The 14,534-nt window shown below is 43.3% G+C and overlaps 1 protein-coding gene and 6 non-coding genes across 10 annotated transcripts; 6 read left to right on the top strand and 1 right to left on the bottom strand.

Annotated features, from left to right (window-relative positions):
* Positions 1-3,308: 3,308 nt before the first annotated feature.
* On the bottom strand, positions 3,309-14,164 carry LOC117257763 (uncharacterized). Of its 4 annotated transcripts, none has more exons than XM_033628064.2 (11): positions 14,112-14,164; positions 12,404-13,161; positions 11,991-12,289; positions 11,814-11,919; positions 11,634-11,729; positions 11,461-11,547; positions 10,161-10,315; positions 9,005-9,141; positions 8,544-8,708; positions 8,366-8,454; positions 3,309-4,072 (listed from the first exon to the last, which is right to left on the bottom strand). In XM_033628064.2, the coding sequence occupies exons 2-11, from the start codon at positions 13,139-13,141 to the stop codon at positions 3,671-3,673; spliced, it is 2,274 nt and encodes a 757-aa protein (XP_033483955.2). In that variant the 5' UTR covers positions 13,142-13,161; positions 14,112-14,164; the 3' UTR covers positions 3,309-3,670. The 4 variants fall into 4 exon arrangements, with proteins under 4 accessions (XP_033483955.2, XP_033483954.2, XP_078025922.1 ...); XM_033628063.2 differs by having other exon boundaries at positions 13,985-14,162; XM_078169796.1 differs by lacking the exon at positions 11,634-11,729 and having other exon boundaries at positions 13,985-14,162.
* Positions 4,227-4,299, top strand: trnar-ccu (transfer RNA arginine (anticodon CCU)). Its single transcript has one exon. It is a non-coding gene; the product is annotated as a tRNA-Arg (tRNA).
* Positions 4,303-4,374, top strand: trnam-cau (transfer RNA methionine (anticodon CAU)). The gene has a single exon. It is a non-coding gene; the product is annotated as a tRNA-Met (tRNA).
* trnar-ccu (transfer RNA arginine (anticodon CCU)) lies at positions 4,731-4,803 on the top strand. Its single transcript has one exon. It is a non-coding gene; the product is annotated as a tRNA-Arg (tRNA).
* Positions 5,678-5,750, top strand: trnar-ccu (transfer RNA arginine (anticodon CCU)). The gene has a single exon. It is a non-coding gene; the product is annotated as a tRNA-Arg (tRNA).
* On the top strand, positions 8,102-8,174 carry trnar-ccu (transfer RNA arginine (anticodon CCU)). The gene has a single exon. It is a non-coding gene; the product is annotated as a tRNA-Arg (tRNA).
* Positions 8,178-8,249, top strand: trnam-cau (transfer RNA methionine (anticodon CAU)). Its single transcript has one exon. It is a non-coding gene; the product is annotated as a tRNA-Met (tRNA).
* Positions 14,165-14,534: the final 370 nt, after the last annotated feature.

The raw sequence follows: 14,534 nt of genomic DNA, 5'->3' as shown, positions 1-14,534 counted from the left end.
TTTCAGGATGGTTGCATGTGATGTTAACTTGATACCTTTTATGCTAGTGATAAATAATTAGGTATCTCCGTGTGTCACTCCTGACCCTTAAACCTCTGTACTTTATAACCACCAGTCAAATGTGCATGAAGAATTTCCTTTAAGAATTGTATTTACGGATGTTTTGTATGTTTTATTTATGGATATATATTTGTGCTGTGGTTGCTCAAGATGTCTGCGCCCATCAGTCGCAACAACAGAAGGAGCACTCGGTAAATGTTGTCGATGGGTCGCCAGTAACTGGAAGTGCAAAAGAATCTCAGTTTATTACCATGTATTTTAGCTTTAATGTTTTTATGGTGATGTTGATGCATCATTTTCTTAGTTTTCATACCAGTTTGTGAAGTTGAATCAGTTTTGTAAATACAGTATATTATTAACCTCATATACTGTGTTTGTATAATGTTTACAGTGTGGTTATCATAAATTAAACTGCAGGCAGAGAGTTTATTCTGCAGAGTCACATTTGACAAGCTGTTAGCAGGTTGCTAATATATTTCTTATAAAGTGGACAGAGGTTGCGGCTGAGTGGGGAAAGATTTTTATAAATGGCAACAGTAACTAATGCGTTGACTTATAAAGCTGTATATTTGAACATAAACTCATAATCTGTGTAGTGTCTTAATTCCAAGTCAGGATGTTCTGTCTGTAAACAATGTGCATCTGTTACAGTCTACATTGTCAGAGATAGCCCAAATTAATTTGATCTTTAAATAATCAATGTGCCCTGTGGAGTTTTCTTGTCAACAACCTCAAAAACGTACACACATAATGTGTATCTTTTAGGTCTGACAAACACATAGAGTGCATTTCCTTCTGCATAAAATATTTTTAAAGCCATTTATTTTAATTAATTTTGTGTACTAACAGTCTTTGTCTTTGTTGCCTTTAAGGGAGTGTTGCTGTGCTTCTTTGTGTGTTGTCCCATGCATATGTGAGGAGAACTGGATGCAGCATTGGAGGCGAACCCTCGATCATTCCTGTAAAAGTTGCTCAGAGGTGCACAACTTTCACCAGCCAAACTTCTAACTTCCATTTTAGCCCTCCGCTAACTTGAATGGGGATATAATCATTTAATCATGCTGTTTTTCTAGACTTTAGTATGTCATTGGATCAAGTGGATCAAATTCTGATGTCTCTTTCACAATTTAAGTCTATGGGGAGAAGTCTTTTTAGCCTCATGGCATCAACTGACACAACCGGATGGTGAAACACCACTTCTGGCTACTATGTAAAATTGGCTTCAAAGCCCAGCAGTGTTGGTGGGGGCTAGTTATGCCCTACGTCGATCGGCTGATTAGCATGATATCACTTGCCCTCATCCTCAAAAAATTGCTCTATAGTGCCACTAGCAGTCAAAAACATCACAGTTTTCCCTTCACCAAGGCTCCTACTTAGAAAAAGATGTAACATGTACCATAAAACTTTAATGCCTAGTCCCTTTTACTACACATTTTGACAAATAAAGGCCTGTCTCAGTTAGAAGCCTGGTCTGGTTGCCAAGGAGTTCATTTTATAGATCGATGCGCATACAAATGTAAATGTTTAAACTTTTGTCAATATGGAGATGCTACACATCATTAGCTTGGTTCAGTTCATTTTACTGAAACTATGAGCACCAGAGGAGACCGTAATTCGTTAAAGCTATAGTGCGCAACTTCTGTCGCCCCCCAGCGGATAATACGTTATTACAACAAATAAGCCGTCACTTGCATGTACACAGAGTAACACAGCGCTACACACCGTGTACACAACGCTACACAACGTGGCGAACACTAGGCTGCTAAGATTACATTACGTTCCTAGCACCATTTCCAAGAAAATAATAAAGTACTAGGTCCAGTACATGTAACAGCAACACATACTACTCATAATTATAAACCAAGTCACTTACTTATCCAACAGCAGCAAGGCAACATCTGTGTCTGCCCTCAGCCCAATTTCTTCCTTCAGGGCTCTCCACCGAGGAAAAGCGACGCCAATACAAATCCTTGTTTGCCTTCTCCATTGGTCACTTTCCTTCTGTGCTAATAGACCTCCAGCCGAACGTCCAGGCTTTTTCTTTGTGGTAAGATCCACTTCTGAACTTTGTCTCGGCCGCTTATTTGGGTTCTCTGCCACGTTGCTTTCTCTTTCTACCTGTGCTCTACCTCTTGCTACGAGACTCTCTGCTCTTCCTCCCCCTGCCCTTCATTTCCTGTGCGCCAGTGCGGGAATGTCGCCGGTCGACACGCAAACTAAAAATGATATATATTGAAAAATACCGCGAGATGTTAGAGGAGCCGATCGGCTTAATCAGCATTGTGTCATCTCTAGTAGTGGCTTGGGTGAAACAGACATTTACGGACATGTAGAAGTTACGCACTATAGCTTTAAGGTTTACTGGCATGATAGAAAAAATAAGTGGTGATTTGCTCTACCTCTGAAGCTGTCATTAAGAGAGTCAGAATGTGTCCATTCTTAGATTACCTGGTAAGTTGTTCATATTCCTTTAGTCTGTAAGGGTCCACAGATCAAAAGAATCAAAAGCGTTTTTTTTTATAAAAATAAATCCAAGTTATGAGCATTGTTTTAACAGGATAAAGCAGTGTTGTGTTGGCATGCTGGTACTATAACCCTAGAGTGCCATGAAACCAGTGCTGTAACACATAATTAATATGTTATTCAAGGCCAAATTTTTATACAAGTAACATTCATACTGGTTCAAATAAACAGTTTGATCACAAAGCACTGAGCAACAGTTCTTGTTTAAAAGAATTAAAGGCTTGTCCCTGTTGATTTAAGCAAATAATGGCCTGGGCTACCAATTGAAGTTTAACGGTATCTGCTATGCTAACAGCTCTAGAGCTCACAGATATGGGAACGTCCAATTTAAATTGAAAGCCTAACGTTTTGGAAAATGTTTATCTCCAGTTAGCCAATTAGCTTAGCATAAAGACTGGCAACAGGGAAACCGCTAGCCTCACTGACAAAAATTATCCCATTATATTTTCTTTGTTAAATGCGTACAAAAACTTAAAATTTGCCATTTTAGGATGGCTGATGGGCAGGACTGTTTATTTATGCTTAGCAGTTGCCTGGCAACCAGGGGTCAAGATACAGTTCCATAAATTTTAACCGTGCCCGGCTAGCTGTGTCTCCATTTCCAGTCTCAGTGCTGACCTAAGATAACCTGCGTCTGGTTGTAGCCTTGTATTCAATGGACAAACATGATAGTGTAAGTGATTCTCTCTTATAACTCTTTGCCAGAAAGAAAGTAAATGCATCTCTCAACATGTCAAACTACTCCTTTAATACCTTCAGTAACAAAACTGAACATCGGTAAGGATCATTTATTACTTATTTTCCAGAGTCGAGCTGCAGTAAAAAAAAAAAAAGAAGTTATTGAAACAAGTTAACAAAAAAAGTGACATTCATGCAGTGTGCAATTTATTTACTGATAACTTCACTTAAATGTCCAAAAACTCAACAGTCTCTGACTTTGTTTCAGTTTCATCTTTGGATCTGTCAGGCCAAATGTCCTCACAGCAAATTTAATGCTTTTCGTTTTCCTCACAGGAAGTTTAACTCTGAGTGTGCGGCACACAGTCTGTGGTCGTTCAGTCCTCAGGTCTTACTCTCTGATATATTCTCAACCATTTCCTTCATAATCCATCGTGGACTCGTACGCCTCAGTGACCAGCTGTGTTTGCTGCAAGACTTCTGGCACAGAGAAACTCTCCATGGCCTCGACATGTTCCAGGTTCTGGTTTGACACCACCTCCTCCATCACAGTGTCACTCGACCCAACCACCACCCTCACGATGCAACTAGAAGTGAGGCCTGTTTCTGGGTTTGTGATTTCCTGGTCATCAGCCGTCTCTGGGACGTAGTCTGTCTCCTCTGAGATCAGCAAATCTTCCACTTCATTAGTAGCTTCGTCCACAACAAGGCGTCTGTTCACATCCTGCACTATCACGTTACGTAGTTTTCTCTGCCTGGGGTTGTAGTTCTCAGTGCGTTTGTGGATCTGAATGTGTCGTCGCAGGTGTGACTGAAAGAGGAAGCATGTAGAGATGTGAGGGTTAAAATAAGTAAATGAATTGATTGATTTGTTTATTTTTCACCTATGACATAGACGAAACAACAAGAAGAGTGATGTACAAAGGATTACAGTGTGAATACAGCTGGACAGAGCAGGTGTCAGAGCCTCAGTGGCCTAATGGATAAGGCACTGGCCTCCTAAGCCAGGGATTGTGGGTTCGAGTCCCATCTGAGGTGTGTAGCAGAGTGGCGCAGCGGAAGCGTGCTGGGCCCATAACCCAGAGGTCGATGGATCGAAACCATCCTCTGCTATATCAACGTTTTAATACAGACATATAAGCTAGTATTTCCTAGAGCTCCACTAGTTAGCCTACCTGTTGAGTGAACTTGTAGCCGCAGTCGATACACTCAAACTTCCTCATGCCCTGATGGCGACGGGTCAAAATTAGCCAATTAACTGATTAGTCGATTGACTTTTTCCACTTCCGACGTTTACAGATGAAAAAGTTCGTCTGCAGCTTTGGACACAATGGAGAACGTCACACAGCCACCGAACACATTCAGGCACAATCCCTGATTTGACGTCACACAAAGGCTCCCGTCCCCGTCCATAGAGTGATGTACAAAGGATTACAGTGTGAATATAGCTGGACAGAGCAGGTGTCAGAGCCTCAGTGGCCTAATGGATAAGGCACTGGCCTCCTAAGCCAGGGATTGTGGGTTCGAGTCCCATCTGAGGTGTGAAGCAGAGTGGCACAGCGGAAGCGTGCTGGGCCCATAACCCAGAGGTCGATGGATCGAAACCATCCTCTGCTATATCAACGTTTTAATACAGACATATTAGCTAGTATTTTCTGAAGCTCTGCTAAACTTCCTCATGCCCTGATGGCAACAGGTCAAAATTAGCCAATTAACTGATTAGTCGATTGACTTTTTCCACTTCCGACGTTTACAGATGAAAAAGTTCGTCTGCAGCTTTGGACACAATGGAGAACGTCACACAGCCACCAAACACATTCAGGCACAATCCCTGATTTGACGTCACACAAAGGCTCCCGTCCCCGTCCATAGAGGAGTGATGTACAAAGGATTACAGTGTGAATACAGCTGGACAGAGCAGGTGTCAGAGCCTCAGTGGCCTACTAAGCCAGGGATTGTGGGTTCGAGTCCCATCTGAGGTGTGTAGCAGAGTGGCGCAGCGGAAGCGTGCTGGGCCCATAACCCAGAGGTCAATGGATCGAAACCATCCTCTGCTATATCAGTGTTTTAATACAGACATATTAGCTAGTATTTCCTGGAGCTCCACTAGTTAGCCTACCTGTTGAGTGAACTTGTAGCCGCAGTCGATACACTCAAACTTCCTCATGCCCTGATGGCGACGGGTCAAAATTAGCCAATTAACTGATTAGTCGATTGACTTTTTCCACTTCCGACGTTTACAGATGAAAAAGTTCGTCTGCAGCTTTGGACACAATGGAGAACGTCACACAGCCACCAAACACATTCAGGCACAATCCCTGATTTGACGTCACACAAAGGCTCCCGTCCCCGTCCATAGAGGAGTGATGTACAAAGGATTACAGTGTGAATACAGCTGGACAGAGCAGGTGTCAGAGCCTCAGTGGCCTAATGGATAAGGCACTGGCCTCCTAAGCCAGGGATTGTGGGTTCGAGTCCCATCTGAGGTGTGAAGCAGAGTGGCACAGCGGAAGCATGCTGGGCCCATAACGCAGAGGTCGATGGATCGAAACCATCCTCTGCTATATCAACGTTTTAATATAGACATATTAGCTAGTATTTCCTGAAGCTCCACTAGTTAGCCTACCTGTCGAGTGAACTTGTAGCCACAGTCGATACTAGGCTTGGGCGATTGGACGAATATATCGCCAATCGCCCATTGGCTGAGTCCATCACGGTTGGTTTCATTTTTGGCGATTTTTGTAATTTTATTTTGCTAAATTAATGGTCTGTCTCCACAGAATTCAACTCGGTACATATAGTTCATAATTACTATGTAGAGCACAATTCAAAGTGTGTGCGTATTGGAACTGGCAGCTTTACACTGATTTCCGACGAGTCTTTCACAAAACACGTCAGTGATGGCGGAGCTGAAAGCTACGGCCGGGGTCCATCGGGCACGTCAGCGGCGCGACACGTCTGCAGCGCGAGTCCCGTAGCAGCTCGCCCCCGTTAATCAATTAAAGCGGCTCCACCAGCAACAGGAGCGGCGCGACAACCCCCGTCTGTCGCGCGACAACTCTCTATTTTAGGATGCTCTTCTATTTTTGTCGCACTACGCTCCCCTACGCGACCCTCCAGCAGATAAAAACTACATGAAATAGTGTGCTAAACGAGCACAATGTGTTTTTAAATGAATAAACCATTATCAGAGGTGATATGTGATGATTTTTTTTTCATGCATTTACCCATGTTTATCCATGACATTGTGTAAATGTCCGTGGCAGACATTTGAAAGCGAGTAGATGACAAACAGTACAGTAAACTTGTAGATAACTCAAATATATGTAATAACTTAGGTGGAAAATGCTTTAACTATCATGGCTCAGCAAACGCTAAACAAGACGCTTGACATGACGCTTACGTTTGCAGCCGGTGGAACCCGGCCGTAACGTTAATTCATAAACCATATTTGAGAACTACATTAAAAAAGATGTGCGGTTGTGCACCCCGATCGTTATAGTAGGACAGGTATGTTATCCCTATCTCCCACCTGTTTGCTGATTTAGAGGCTGTGAGCGAATGCGTCCTTCTGCAGCCGTCAGACTCTTTTTAAAATGGTGTTGGACAGTCGTCTTCAGCCCGTCTTTACAGCTCATTACTCAGCAAAGATCTCAAGGTGATTTATTTTTTTTAATGCATAAGAGTATAGCCTATAGGCTGTATGTTTCAGTAAAATTTCAATTCAATAATTTTGACATTAAAGACCACAGTCAGAGGATAAGGCGCAGGTAAATTTATTCAAACAGAATAAACAGTTGGTCGGTCCACAAAACTTACACAGGAACAGTAGCCTGTGATAACAAATAAGTAAATATAAACGAAGGACACTGGAAAAATAAAGTGCAAAAATCACACAATCACATAAAATAATTATGTCCACTCCCTTTGCGCTGTCTTTAATGCCGTTGCGGACGTGGCAAAAAAACTTAAGCTGTTATAGCTGTTCTAAAAGCCTCTCGTAGGCTTATTGCTTGAATAAATAAATATAAATAATAATAAATACAGGGTAAACGAAGAACAATGGAAAAATAAAGTGCAAAAATCACATAAAATAATAAAGTCCCTTTGCGCTGTCTTTAACTCAAAAACACAGTGTTTTACATGTTTTTGGAGAGGAAAACGAGCATGTTAACCTTATCTGGCTTAAGCAAAGTGCGCATATGGTTAACAATGTTACCAGCCGTGCTAAACACCCTCTCTGATGGCATGCTTGTTGCCGGTATGCACAGATATTTCCGTGCCATGTTGGACATGAGTGGGCTCGCAAAGCACGCTGCATTTTTTTTTGCTGCATTCATGTGGTGTCGGGAGATCCGAGCTGTTTTTCTGACATGAGGTGGCGTTCATGTGAATTATCCCATTCTGAAAGTCATTTTTCGATTCTTTCCGACATCACATGAATGCAACATCCCCCCTCTTTTTTTTTTTTCTCCGCCACACACACAACTGCCGAATATATCGGCAACCGCCGGTTGATGGGCTGACGGTGGCCGGTTGGAAATTTTTAACATATCGCCCAACCCTAGTCGATACACTCAAACTTCCTCATGCCCTGATGGCGACGAGTCAAAATTAGTCAATTAACTGATGAGTCGATTGACTTTTTCCACTTACGACGTTTACAGATGAAAAAGTTCGTCTGCAGCTTTGGACACAATGGAGAACGTCACACAGCCACCGAACACATTCAGGCACAATCCCTGATTTGACGTCTCACAAAGGCTCCCGTCCCCGTCCATAGAGGAGTGATGTACAAAGGATTACAGTGTGAATACAGCTGGACAGAGCAGGTGTCACAGCCTCAGTGGCCTAATGGATAAGGCACTGGCCTCCTAAGCCAGGGATTGTGGGTTCGAGTCCCATCTGAGGTGTGTAGCAGAGTGGCGCAGCGGAAGCGTGCTGGGCCCATAACCCAGAGGTCGATGGATCGAAACCATCCTCTGCTATATCAGTCTTTTCACAAAGACATGATGTGTCTGATTTCAAAGAGCTCACAGTGAGTCCAGAAAGATACGGGTACATTATTCAACAATGTAAAAAACTGTTGTATTAGTGAACCCACCTGTCGAGTGAACTTGTAGCCGCAGTCCATGCACGCAAACTTCCTCATGCCCTTATGGCGACGCAGGTGCACGCTTAGTTGCTCCCTCGCTGATGAGGACAAAAAGAATCACATCAGTGAGTTCATGCTCCTCCATGCTCATCAGGTCACAGTGTGTAATCAGCATGGTGGATCTCACCTTTGAAGGTTTTGTCACATATGTGACAACAGTGCGGTCGGCCCTCCCCATGCTTGCTGGCCTTGTGGCGGACGAGGGCGCTCTTCTCCGTGAAGCGCTGCTCGCAAACATCACAGCTAAACGGACGCTCACCAGTGTGTGTCCGGTGGTGACTATCGAGTACACCTGTTTTGAAAAAGACAGTGATTATTATATTAAATGATACTGAGTGAAAGTTAGTCATGTGGTGCTGGCCTCAACAGAGAAACAGGAAGTGTTCTATTCGTCTGATCCCCCCTACCTCACTCAAGAAAATATACTGACTGCAACATGAAAGATGTTCATTGATACTGTGACTGTGCCGAGTTAGCTATTGATGTACAGTCATGAGATGTTTGTCAGTTTGAAAACCTCCAGTCTGTTCAACATATTTATGTTCACTGTAACGTAGAAGGCACCAGACCAGGGAGAGTATCCGTTACCTTGTGTCCTGAAGGTTTTGCCACAGAGATGACACTGGTACGGCCGGTCATCGGTGTGTATACGCATATGCAGCTTTAGGTTGTTCTTCAGGGAGGACGCATAGCCACATATGTGGCATACAAAAGGGCGCTCATTTCTGTAAAGCAGAATTTAAAAAACTAACTAAAACACACTGTTTAAATGCTGTCACAGTTTTTTATGCAAACTGATCTTCAAATTTACAGGTACACATTATTTAAAGGTCCAGTGTGTAAGATTTAGGGGGATGCATTGGCAGAAATGGAATATAATATAGTGTGTAATTAACTTAAAATAAAAATGTATGAGTTTTAGTCACCTTAGAATGAGACATTTATTTCTCCGTCTATGGAGTCCACAGCCATGTTTCTACAGTATCCCAGAATGGACAAATCAAACACTGGCTCTAGATTGCATTTTTGTCGGGACTTCTGCTTCCAGGCCAAGGAGAGACGGGCTGATCGTGGACTGACATGTGGGTATGGAGGGCAAGTCATGTAGCTGCTCCAGCTGCAGTTATACCGACTCAAATGGCTGCGCAGCCTCCACCACCAGTCACACAGGGATCACCGACCAGAGCTGAGGAGTGGAGGGTTGAGAAAGCAGCTCCCTTCTGCTCTGCAAGTGTCTAAGTCTAATGTTTTTCATTTTAACATGTACTGACACTAATTTTGGGGCTGGACCAAAACAACTGGGCAAAGTGTGTGACTGATGCCGCCACTTCCTGTCTTAAATTAAAAGTCGAGCTGTGTTGTAGATTTTGACCTAGTCTTATTTCTTACAAAGGGAGCGGGTTCTCATCTATGGAGTCCGCCATGTTTCTACAGTATCCCAAAATGGACAAACCAAACACTGGCTGTAGACTGGGCCAATTGCGTTTTTCGTGTTTTTGCATGAGCCATCGTCCACCAGGTCAGTTTGCTTTGGAGGTGTGGTGATTTGGCTCCCGATGAAAACCTTCTCAAAACAGATGGATTTTAAGCAAGACAAGTTTCAGCTGGTTGCAATCTGCAATTCTCACCAACAGCTGCCACTAAATCCCCTAAATCTTACACACTGCTCTTTACAGGGCACATTTTCTGCAGCTGTCAGGTCCCTTTAGTCTGATCAAACCAGACAAAAAACATGCCCCACTACCTGTGAATAGCTTTGATATGCATCTGCAGGCCGCCCCGGGTAGTCGCTCGATGGTCACACTCCTCACACGCAAACCGCCTTTCCCCTCCATGTTTGGCTGCCTTATGCAGGCGCAGCTCCCCCTGAGTTAAGAAGGTTTTGGGGCACTGCGGGCACTAAAAAGCAAAACATTTTAAACAGATTCAAAATTAGAGGCTTAAACCTTGAGGGCAAACGTTCTGCAACACAATATGAACCACAGAATCGCTATTTACTAGGGGTGTAAATCACCAACTTCATCACAATACGATATTATATCGATTTGTTTGGATGACGATACGATGTTTGCCGATATCACAAAGTCTGTCACGATACGATTTTGATTCGATTCGATTCAGGAGCCTGCGATCGATATGATGCGATATCATATGCCCACAATCACACAATCATTTACATCAACTCACAAAAACAACTAGAATATGATTTGACCATTTTATTCTGCACGTTCATGTGAGTAGCCGGTGGCAGCCAACTCGGCTAGTGCTAACACCGGGAGCTACCGCTAACATTCCTCCTCTTCTCCATGAGTGAGAGCGATGTTTTAGCCTAGCAGGCAGCCCGCGAGCCTGGTGGGGTGCTCAAGCTCAGGAAATTAACCCATCCCGGTGTTTCCTCCGCAGCCTCCACTTCACCCAGCTTCACTCAGCTGCCCAATAAACCCGCTGCTTCTTCCCACTTTAACCTGAAGCGATGTTTTAGCCTAGTGGGCAGCCCACGAGCCAGCTGCCCACTAGGCTAAAACATCGCTCTCACTCACGGAGAAGAGGAGGAACGTTAGCGTTAGCTCCTGGTGTTAGCACTAGGCGAGTCGGCTGCCACCGGCTACTGGAGTAACTTAACAGCTATGGAGCACTTCTACCAGCTCCTCTAGTCACTGAGCCTCGCCTCCATCTCAGCAAATATATTACATTTATTACAGGTACCATCATCATTGAAGTAGGCAGGGGAATAGCTAAACACAGCAGAGACCGAGACATCGCTAACTGCTAGACGAGGCGAGTGGGGGGTGGGGGGTGGAGAGCAGAGGTAGAGGGAGGAGTGGCTCATGCAGACTTTGTTTTGGTCTACAGGCAGTGCACAACAGCAAACCTAGCGGTGAAACGATTTCGCTTATTGCTCCTTTAAGATGACAATATGGATCAATGTTTTCATTTTGCATTGATGTAATCGGATCGTTAATCAATGAATCGATGTGGATCGATGTATCATTACACCCTACTATTTACTGTTGGTGCATCAGCAAGAAGTCAAGACAACTTACTGTGTGTGGTTTTGGATAACCATGGACCTTCGTCATGTGTATTCTTAATTTTTCCTTCTGCATAAACTGTTCATGACATGTTGAACACTGAAAAGAAGAACATGTCAATAAGTTTCTAATCTGATATAAAATTTATTGTATGCAGTGTTTCATCTGTGTTTATCAGGCTGTACCCTGTGGGGCATTTCTCCTGTGTGGGAGACGACGACGTGCAGATGCAGCTTTTTTTTGTCGTTAAATGTGGAGGGGCATATCAGGCAGGTGTACGTCTGGAGTTTTAACACAGCACAAACAATGATGTTACACTTTCTGGGATCTTATTTGATACTGAAGACAGACTTAAGGATACTCACCTGGACTTTAGCACAGCCTCTGACCTCATGTGCTACAAGATTCTTCTTCCTGAAGTACCTCTTTCCACATTTAAGGCAGCCAAAGGGACGCTCTCCTGTATGCTGCCTGCGGAAAAACGCACATTAGTGGCTTTTCTTTAAACTGTAATTTGAGGCGATAATACTGATGTCTTTTACCTGTTGTGGACTTTGAGGTAATATTTGCTCTTGAAGGTCTTGTCACAGACGGGACACTGCACAGAGCCCTTTTTAGAGTCTTTCTCCACAGCCTCATCATTCTCATTTTTGTCCGTTTCACTTCTGGCTTTGCGTGTCGTTGACATGGCTGAGGAACTCGGTTTGTGAACAGGCACATACTCCTCATCTGTGTTTTCAGTGATCCCTTCCACATTCCCCACATCATCATATTCTTCTTCTTCTTCCTCTTTTATCTGCCAAACACCATAGTCGTTTGTGTCAGTCTGCGAGTCAGTTACCTGCAAAAAGAACAAGACACATTTTCACCTTTAAAATCATTGTTTGCACCTGTAATTACATGAAGCTAATGTCTTAAAACTGTAATACTTTTTCCTATAGCCCATGTATTCTACCTCAGTTTCACCAGTTGGCTGATATTGGTTTCGGCTCTCCAGACAAAGATCACCCCTCTCTGTCTCTGTGGGAAGAAGTGGAGTCTTCCTGCTTGGTTTTCCAGGAGCTGTAAAATCAGCAGTGAGGCTCTGATCAGTCACCAGTCGCCTGGGGCCCTTAACTACTCGACCAGAGCGGGTGGTGGTGGCTACCATGCTAAAATTGGCTGAGGCGTGATCAAAGTCAGACTCATCTCTTATGGCTGTAAACACGTTCTCTTCTTTGACTGAACAGTGACGGGTTGTCACTGTTGTGGACTTTTGAGGTCTGCCTTTTTTACGCTTGTTGGGCGCGGGATCCACAGGATCCACAGGATCCACATGATTCACAGGACTCACAGAGGACTCCTTGAACTGCTGACAGAGTGCAAGCACTTCTGGTACACACAGGGTGGCTGCTGCGTGCTGCACCTTATCCAGGTTGTCAGGATCCAACTCCAAGTCTCCAGTGTAGATGAAGTTCAGGAGCAGCTCCAGGCCGTCGTTTGGGCCCTCCTGCAGGCAGAACTCCATGCACGATGCAGTGGGCATGTTGGAGTGTTGGAACAGTTCACTGAAACAAGCGAGGATGTTACGATGGGCCAGGTAGACCACCCCGCCTCCCACATTCAGCACTGCATCACAAAACCTGCCTGCCACCCTCTGCTGGTTCAGGGAGGACAGGACACGCTGTGCATGGCTGCTCTCTGCTGCAGGCATCCCTCTGCTCTCACTGTAGGCTGAGACACAGAGACATTACACTGTATATGAAGTAACTTATTACTTTACACATACAGTTTATTCAACACACTTTGACAATGGATATAAACTAACTGCAACTGAAGATTGTTTTATATCATCAACTAAAGGAGCAGTGTGTAAATTTAGGGGGATTTAGTGGGATCTAGCTGTGAGGATTGCAGACTGCAACCAGCTGAAACTTCTCCTGGTTAGTTAGTTCTTTGAGTTTTCATTGTTCAGGAGATTTTTACTGTGAGCAGAATTATCCACATTGGTCTGTTCCTCTACAAACAAGTCACATTCCTTGTTTATCTAAGCATCAGATAACTTAATAACTTAGGAACTTTATTATCCCAGCTATCGCAGTACAAAATAGGAAAGAGTGCAAATAAAACATTAAAAATCAATACGGTGCAAATCCAAAATATACACTGCTAAAAATATAGATAGCAACAAAAATGCTCTCTTAGTAATTAGACAATTATAAGGCTGTGATTAATTTATATAGAGTTTATCAGAAATTGCACAACATAAAACACAGCATGTTTGTAATGTTAATATTGTTAACAGCTGTTATGCAGAGCTTGATATTATTTGCATCAGGTTTAATCATCCACTTCTTTAAAACTTAGCTAACCTAATGACATCTGTCAGTAGCTACCATATTAAATATATTAACACAGTCTGAATATCTGTGGTATATTTTACTGTAGTAATTGTGTTTAAACACATTTTCTCTAAGTTATTGCTAACCCCTAACGTTAGCTCCCTCCGCGCCTCGACACTAGTTTAGGACGCTCCCTTAGCACGGCAGGCACCCACCTCTGTGAGACTCACGTCCGCAGTATCGATAAAAACTGATTATTGATCTCTTATATTGATAAGAAGCTGCGCCGACTTCGAGTGGATTGTAAAAAGGTTTAAAACGTAACAAAGCTGCTTCATGTACCTTGTTTTCGTTTCTTGTAGGCCCCTAAAAAATTGCAAAGGGAAGAGGAAGTGACGTCGACGTAACTCCGGGAAAAGTGTTTGTTGTCCATTATTAAACATCAATACGTATAAAAGTAACAGTAAAAGTGTCACAAATTAATTAGTATTTGTGACTACATTACTTGTTTTGTTACTCTCCACTTGTGTGTGACTACGGTGAATAAAATGTAGTTTTTGTGTAATAACGTCGTCGTAAATAATAAAACTCCGGGTGGAATTTAGTCGACCATCTCGGGAGGGGGCAAGATGGCGGAGATGGAAGCGGATAAAGGGAGATGGGTTTGAAAAAGGGAGCGGTAGAAAAGAAAGGAAACATGAAGCTACAGTGACGACAGCGAGGAACAAAGAGAAATTCACTTGGCTTTTAAAAATACATTTTATT

Source organism: Epinephelus lanceolatus, chromosome 8, assembly GCF_041903045.1.
Source record: "Epinephelus lanceolatus isolate andai-2023 chromosome 8, ASM4190304v1, whole genome shotgun sequence".
NCBI lineage: Eukaryota > Metazoa > Chordata > Actinopteri > Perciformes > Serranidae > Epinephelus > Epinephelus lanceolatus.
The sequence above is the reverse complement of the archived record's forward strand: the minus strand, read 5'-3'. Positions and strand labels throughout refer to the sequence as shown.

Bases quoted from the DNA above. Each gene is read 5' to 3' on its own strand.
- LOC117257763 (XM_033628064.2), bottom strand. From the start codon at position 13,141: ATGCCTGCAGCAGAGAGCAGCCATGCACAGCGTGTCCTGTCCTCCCTG. The intron at 11,920-11,990 runs GTAAAAGACATC...GTTTTTCCGCAG, and splicing joins TACCTCAAAGTCCACAACAG to GCAGCATACAGGAGAGCGTC. The intron at 9,142-10,160 runs GTAGTGGGGCAT...TCTGCTTTACAG, and splicing joins CATATCAAAGCTATTCACAG to AAATGAGCGCCCTTTTGTAT.